At 37.3% G+C, this 8,373-nt stretch overlaps 1 protein-coding gene across 1 annotated transcript; it reads left to right on the top strand.

The window, feature by feature from the left end:
• Positions 1 to 254: 254 nt before the first annotated feature.
• LOC108695836 (protein kinase C delta type-like) lies at positions 255 to 7,247 on the top strand. Its single transcript, XM_041569040.1, has 9 exons — positions 255 to 569; positions 1,056 to 1,165; positions 1,828 to 1,977; positions 2,819 to 2,907; positions 3,508 to 3,570; positions 3,991 to 4,129; positions 4,223 to 4,414; positions 5,862 to 5,990; positions 7,134 to 7,247. The coding sequence occupies exons 1-9, from the start codon at positions 392 to 394 to the stop codon at positions 7,245 to 7,247; spliced, it is 1,164 nt and encodes a 387-aa protein (XP_041424974.1). The 5' UTR covers positions 255 to 391.
• Positions 7,248 to 8,373: the final 1,126 nt, after the last annotated feature.

Here is an 8,373-nt window from a genome sequence, read left to right as displayed (position 1 = left end):
AAATTCTGAATTGCCATGTGTGCTTAACTGGCACCAGGGTTCTCCCTTTTTGCCATTACATTTCACCACCAAAACACACAACAGCTCAGCAAGCAATCCTTAGAGAAACAAGGTTCTTTATAAAATAAAAAAAAATTGCAATTCATTTTATAGTAATTTTACAGAAACCTTTTATAGAATCATACCTTTTTTTATTTATTTAACATCTAAGCCTGATTTATCATAGCCTTGCAATTGTATAGTCTTGTATCAGAATCAGGTGCCTATCAAGTTTAACAGTCAACTGGTAGACATGCTGCATATGAGACAGTTGAGCATGTGACAGGCTAGAGGAGAAAGTGACCGTTACAGATAGACAGTTAGGAGAGTGCAGAGGAGAACTGTGTATCTGATGACCCTAGCGATTAAAGGTGGATTTGAGGAGAGTGCTATGGAGAGAAAATATAAAAAGCTGAATATTTTGGAGGAGGATAGAAAGATGGCGGGAGAGAGAAGTCAGGAGAGCAGTGAGCTGCAAATGAAATGGCCAAAACATCACAAAAGGCCAAGGAGTCCACAGACCTTCAGAGGTAATGAGAAGTAGCTCAACTGACATTGCTATAGGATATCTTGTATTAAATGTTCCCTCAGTTTGTAATATTACATATAGGAGTGATTTGTATTGTTACCCTATAGTTTCCCTAAGTTTTGAATACAGTAATGTTTATGTGACTATCCACTAGAGTAATTCAGCATAATTATTCAATACTTTACATGTCTGGCCATATGTCTGTTGAAAAAACAGTTAGGAGATGAACTTGTGGAAGGCATTAAGGCTTTTCTGAATGAACATTTTTGAGTACAAGATTACTCCAAACTACCCATATATGAGTAAAAGCTAACCATTTGTGAAATGATATATATGGACAGGAGCACAAATCTATACTGGAAATGCTCCACGCCTGTGCTGCTCTTCTGGGCCTAGAAAAACCAAGTTAAATCATAACTGTAATATTTAGTCTTCTGTTTTCTTACATTGTTGATAAGGAATTAATATGATTTTTTCCCCCCAAAAGGAGGCAGTAAGAGGAGGAAGAGATGCCGTGTTCAAGCCCGAAGACCTGCCCCACTGAAGATTAGCAGTTATGAAGTCCACAAAGTCCTTGGGCGAGGAAGTTTTGGCAAAGTCAGTAGTTTTTCATATATATTCACGAGATGAGCAAGAGAAAGAGAAACTGCTTGCACCATAGGGACTTGCTTAATATGTGATTTTATTTGGCCATCAATATTTTGACCCTTACTGGGGTCTTTATAAAAGTATCATACAGCAATATCTATCAGAATTTTTTTATTTTATTTTTTTAATTGAGCCTTACTAAAAACTGGTAAACCAAAAAAATATTTATTAATCTATAATAATGGTAGGTACTAAACTGAAATATAATTTCTGATATAAGCTTGAAGAGGTAATGTTACTCTGTTGTAATAGTGAAAGTCCTGCTATAGAGAATGCTTAACATTAAATGCCGTATTCAATTTCTTTCCAACAACTAAAGAGTCTTTATTTCAATAACCCTTTATTCAATTTTTTGGGCAGGATTTTGTTTCTCTTCCCCCATAATCTTACGATAAAATCAATACACTAGGTGAATATTCAAATTAATTATCTTGAATTAAGCAATTTGTTTCTCTTCCCCCATAATCTTAATACTGTATAAAATAGGTAGACCTAAAACTTAATATTCAAATTAAATATCTTGATTTAAGCAATGAGCTCATTGAACTTATAAACTAATCCTCCCTTCAACAAACCAATAATAATTCCTCTCCCCATTCTACTTTTCTCAGGTAATGTTGGCTACACTCATCAGCAGGAAACAACTTGTGGCACTTAAAGTCCTGGAGAAAAGACCAGAGATCATGAAGGAACACCGTGCCCTGAAGATTGCTGGGGGAAGCCCTTTTCTTTGCCATGCCTATGCAGCATTCCAGTCAAAGGTACAAGATGTTTTTAGTGTTACCAATCTTTATTAATGAGTATATAAAGTCATCCCGCTATGTTTTAAAATTCTATTAGAATCCCTTAAATAAGATTTGAATGATCTTTTAATAAATCTTCCAGTGATATAACCGCCTATCCCCCTGACCAATTCTGGAAACCCTTTCTCCAATGCTGAAGAGATCAAATTGGTCTCTATCTTCTCTGTGCAGTGGTAGGAAATTAGAAGCAAGCATATATATTACCTCTCTTAGGTGCCATAAGTACTCAATTCTGCTCAATTTGTTGGAACAAGGGAGCACTGTACAAAATACAGCTCAAAAAAGTCTGTTTACTGTATGCAGCAGGTCTATAAAACAATGCTACTGTTTGACCATGTACATGCTTAAAAATATACTGAATACTTCTTCTATGTAATACCGTAACGAGATACTGACACCAGAACTTTTTTGCATTTGTCATAACATTGTTTTTTAATGATATTTATAATTTTGACATAAAAGTAATTGTGTGATGCTTTTACATTACCTTTCTTACCCCCTTGTCCCTCTGTGAGGGGGCTGCCATATTTGTGCAACAATAGTCCGTTAACATTAGAAACTCTAACTGACAGATTAAGAAGAGACAGTCAGGTTGGCAAAACAATCAGGTTTAGGAACTTCAAGTAGCAATTACTTTTAAAATCAGAACTATCAATTAAAAATGATCAACATGACCCAACTTTTAATGTAGATTAATATTTTGAAAGGAACATTTTTAGTGTCAGTATCACTTTAAGCTGCATTGATCAGGGTTGCTGTTGCAATAGCTAAGCCTGTTTGTATTTGTCTTTGTAACCAGCTGCAGGCCTTCTTCGTCCTGGAGTACGCCAGTGGGGGCAGCCTTTCTGCTGTGATGGAGAACGGACCCTTTCCAACATCTACAGTCATGTAAGTGACACAGTACTTGGGATGACAGAAATAATTTTCTTTTTAAGTATTAGAGAATGTAATGAGACAGAGGGGGACAAGAAAATCATGCTAAAAATATCAGCATTGCATTAATAGAATGTGAATTCATGTTTTGAGTAGTAAAAATACATCATTATTTCCTGGGTTGGTAGGTTTTTACAGCAGAGAAGCTCCAGCCAAGTGGAAAAAGTATTTTTATTCAGTGGGGTGGCTTTCAAATTTGTGCTCCCAGTGACTTTGACTTTCTTTCTCCTTTTCAACTGAAGGGATGTGAACTTGCAACAGTCGTAAAGAGAAAATGCAAGTATAAATAATAAAATAGGCCAAGCAGTTCTACTGAAAATGAGTCAGTAATGGGGTTATTTAAGAAAAGGTGCAACATTTACTGCAGGACTATTTATTTTCTTATATACATGGTGTTAGTGCTGATCTTCTTCTTGCACAACATTGGGGATAACAAAAGACTGTATAACACAGCAATGGGGTTTTGATTCAATTTAGAAGCCGAAACAAAACTTTAGCTAAAGGTTGGCATGACTTTTGGCATTTTTTTGATTTTTACTCTGTTCTTTCTATAAGGTTCTACGCGGCAGAGATGGTTTGTGGATTACAATTTCTTCATTCCAGAGGAATTGTTCATCGGTTTGTAAAATTCTCTCCTCTTATATCTTATTTTTCTTATCTACTCTATTATTATTGTTTCATATACATCCATAGCTCCCTATAGTTCATAACTGGCCATATTAACCTATTTATTTACTGTACAGAGGAAAATGAGACCTTAATATTTACAAGCACTTTGCTTCTCCAATGATGGGGCCACCAAACCCATGCATCTTATTCACCCCTTTGTGTAAATTGCAAACTGTGTGTGACACCCAACCAATATCTGAGCATCTTCTGTAATGTGCTTTCTGCAAGTGTGTCTTATTCCATCACCTCTATTATTCTCTCCCACACCCCTTTAAATTTGATAATGTCTTATTCCATTACCTCGATTATTCTCTCCCACACCCCCTTTCAAACTGATAATAATTTTTATTCTTGCTCTTTATCTTGCAGTGATATTAAACTGGAAAACATTCTGCTGGACCAAAATGGACACATTAAAATTTGTGACTTTGGTCTGGTGGCTCACAACATATTCGGCAATAGAACCACCAGAGGCCGAATAGGAACCTACGGATACATGGCTCCGGAGGTGGGAAACTCAGTTTCAGCAGATCTACAACATATAAAGTATTGGTTGCTTATTTTCTATTGCTTATTCAATTCTATATCTTTTATTTTCAAGGTTATGCTTATGAAGGAATATAATGCAGCTGCAGATTGGTGGTCACTTGGTGTCGTCATCTACCGAATGGCCATAGGGAGATCCCCATTTTACAATGGTCGAGTCCGGACAATGGTGCAAGAGTCCACTGTCAGTGACAAGCCCCAATACCCTGAGTGGATTAGTCCAGAACTGCAGGACCTACTGGAAAAGGTAGGAAGGAGCGTCTTATGCTTTTTAAAATGAAAAAAAAAAAAATTAAAATAAAATATATATATATATATATATATATATATATATATATATATATATATATATATATATATATATATATATATATATAGTACATAGAAGAACCAGCACTTCCAGTTTTGTGATTAAATGTGTCTTTTTTTATTTCACTTCATGCTGCATGAAGTGAAATAAAAAAAGACACATTTAATCACAAAACTGGAAGTGCTGGTTCTTCTACGTATTATATGAATTGACCTTAACCGTGCACCCAGAGAGTTGAAAAGTCAGAGTGTGGACCCTTTTGCAATATAAATAAATATATATATAGGTGAGGGGGACACTTCCTGACCTTACTATAAGGTCGTAGGGAGATCCTTTGATTGTTTTTATTTATTTCACTCACAGGGTATGTTTTTCCCTGTCACAACAATCACGTAATTTGATACTGGGTGTTTAATTAGCATTGAGAGTCACTGTAGTATTCGCCTATACGTGATAGGTGCACTCCTATGACACTACCACTGATATAATTCACACGATTGGCTCAGCTCCATGACACTATCACTGATGCACTCAGTACTATAACCACACCCACTTTTTGTGATGTCACTGGCATGGTTTTGGTGCCATTTTTGAATCCTGTGTGTGTATATAACTTCATGTTCTTTTTAGGCTCTGCCCTGCCTGATGACGGCTTGAGTTTGTAAGCCGAAACGTTGAAATAAATCTACCAGCTATATATATATAGATATAGATATTACTGTTGTAAAGTAAACATGTGGGGCCCCTGGCTGAATTGTGCTATAGGAAATCCATGAAGTTGATCCCCTAAGTGCTCTAGCACTTGCAACTCTAGGAAAAGATGACCCCCCCTGTATATTCTCAAAAATTCAAAAGAAGGATTGCAAATAGTTACAAGAATCATTACAAAACAAGTATCATTAGGGCTAATGATACCTGTTTTCTTATAACTTTTGAAACTATTTTTTGATGCGACAGAGAGTACAATCCTTCTTTTCAATTTTTGAGCATTACAAACTTGAAGACTCATATGGGGGGCCTTCTTGGGATTAGCACCTCACATTTTGCATTTAGGTGTGCGCCTTCTAACCTTATACTTCCCCCTGTATATTCTGACCAAGCACTCTTATGTCAATGGCATACCATGTGTTTTGACCACGGCTTCTTCCTGGTGCAAAACAACAGTTACCAGGTCCGTGCCGTGGGTGTGTAAATCACCCTGTCACTGCAAAACCAGTGCATTTTCTTTTTAATCACATCAGAAATGGTAATAAGGAAACGGGAATTTTGTCTACTGCTGCCATCTGTTACAAAAATTGCCCCATGTGCCACTAGCCTAAGTGTGAGATACTGTTTGTGTTATATCTGTAATGGCTACAGTGTAAACAACTGGTCTTTTCTTTAGCTCTTAAAGAAGAATCCTCAGCATCGTCTTGGCACCAATGGAAACATCAGGGAGCACCCTTTCTTTGCTTCTATTGACTGGGTGGAGCTGGAGAGTCTGAAAGTAAAACCCCCTCTCCAGCCTAGAATGGTAAGTAAATCACATACTATGGGAATTTTATGCCATATTTTAGCAGTTTACATATTACCCCACGGGTTTCCTGGAATAGAGCACAAGGATCTGTGCCTGGTTCTGAAGTAGCACTGCCCAAATGTATTTAATCAGAGAAGGAGTAACAAGTGCAGAATACAGAAGCATTCAAATTAATCTGTGTATATCATCAGTCTAAATATTTTTATAATGTTTCCCCCTTCTCAACAACTTCCTCAAAATGCTTTAACATTGTCATGTGCATCTTTTTAATTTTTAGATAGCTGACACTGTGTTAGTAATTGTTCCTAATCACAGATAGAATGTTATATGGATTTAAGTGACATATGTATGATCAACTGCTCATAGAAAGGCCTTAGAAGGCCTAAGTAGGTCTGGCCCTAACACAAAATTACCTTGTCTGTTTGGTGTATGGTTAATTTCCAAATAGTTCCACTGATATCCAAGACAATTACACATTCCCCCTTAAATTCATCCTGACTGGCTCTTAGGCCAAGACTCCCCCTCCAGTGGTTTGGGCTCCCCTACAGTGAAACATTGTCATAACACATGTCCTGGATGTTCTTATTGTGTACAGTGCAGAAATACTGTTTTTTTAGACATGTACTTAAAGGAGAAACTAACCTAACCTTTCTAACTTAATAAAAAAAAAAACCTACCCCCCTACTCTACATAGATCTCCTCCCCCCAGCCAAAGTGTTACCCCAGGCAAATGCCCCTAAGTCTTTACTTACCCCTCTGTGCAGATTCCGTCCAGTGGAGTTTACAGGCGACATGTTCAGCTATTTTGGTTATCTTCTAAATTAGACTGGTGCTTTGGAAATTTTCGTGAGTTTTGGCACATGCGCAGTTGACCAGAAGTGGAAAATTGCTCCAACTGAACACTGAAGAAGATGGCTACCGTCTTCACCAGACAGAATCTGCACGGGGGGGAGGTATACAAAGACTTTAGGGGCATTTGCCCGATGTAACACTAAGGCTGGGGGGAGGAGGGAGGGGAGTCTATGTAGGGTAGGTTTTTTTTTTTATTAATGGTTTGTTTCTCCTTTAAGAATTTGGCCCATTATTTTGATTAAAAGGAAACAGAATGCAGCATAATAATTTGTTACTTCTTTATTGTAGCCATCGACTGATTCTTCTGGCTCCTCTTTAGAGATCGAGAAAGACAACATCGGATGTAATGACATCAACATCCTCTCAGGGTTCTCCTTTATAAATCCCAACTGGCAGGAGTAGGTAATGGGCAATAAAACAGCCAAGGCATCAACTGTGGGGATCTGCCCAGTGTGTAAGTACAACATCCTGCTGCTGCATGGAGCCATGTAATGATTTGCTGCCATTTCCTTTTTATAACATCTGCACCAGAGTTCCTGATGCCAAGTAAGAAAAGGAATTATAATTAATGTTAAGGTTTAACAAAAATAAAATAAAAAAGTTTTATAGCATATATAAGATTACTTAACAAGTAATATTTAAATGATAGAAATATTTTATCTATTGTATGATCAAGGTTAATTAATATCATTACATTTTTACTAATTATTTATTATATTGATAATCTTTATATGTAACCTTATATAATCTTTAAATGAAATTGAGTAATATAAATATATATATATTTATCTATACAGTTTAGATAATGTGATTGTTGTTATTTCCTACTAGAAATGTTTTATTTAATGTGTAGTAGATTTATTTAATAAGAATACAGTATTGATTCGATAAAAATAGCAAACCTTTAATTCTAAAAAAAATTAGAGTTTACTTAGGCTGTTAGAGTTTAGAATTAGGTTGCTGTGATTTTTCCCTCCACAGGAGAACATGATAAGCAGGAGAAATTAAGGTATGTTTTTGAGAATGGTGTGTGATTGAGTGAAAGAATAGAGACACGAAAGAGCGAAGGACATACTGTAATAAATCTGCCCATTAGTGTCAGTGTAGGCCCATTTCCAGGGAAGTGCATCCAGGGCTGGACATGGTTTTCATCCAGCAGGATTTTCCTCCCTCCCTAATCAGGGATAATTCAGGATGTTCAGCAGCTTCTCCAGTCAGCCATTGCATCCTCATCTAGTAGCAGTGACTTCAGGAGCAGCCTCTCTTCAGCCAAGGCCCCTTTAGGGCTGAAATGTTTTTTGGCTGGGCCCTTCCCCTTGGTAGGTACGTGCGTGGCTACAGGTATGTTTGCCCCCAGCTCTCCCCCCCTTGGGTAGGACAATAGGGAGCCACCTTTCGGAGGGGAAAAAGGGGACGGGCTGGGGGTGTGACCGGGGGGTTGGTGGGGGCTGAAATGGTTCTTAAGGAGAGCACAAGTTCAAGTCAGGTAGACTCACTTTTGTTTTTTGTCTCCCACCTAAGGTAAAAG

This window comes from Xenopus laevis, chromosome 7L, assembly GCF_017654675.1.
Source record: "Xenopus laevis strain J_2021 chromosome 7L, Xenopus_laevis_v10.1, whole genome shotgun sequence".
Classification (NCBI taxonomy): domain Eukaryota; kingdom Metazoa; phylum Chordata; class Amphibia; order Anura; family Pipidae; genus Xenopus; species Xenopus laevis.
This window is presented reverse-complemented; position numbering and strand designations above follow the sequence as displayed.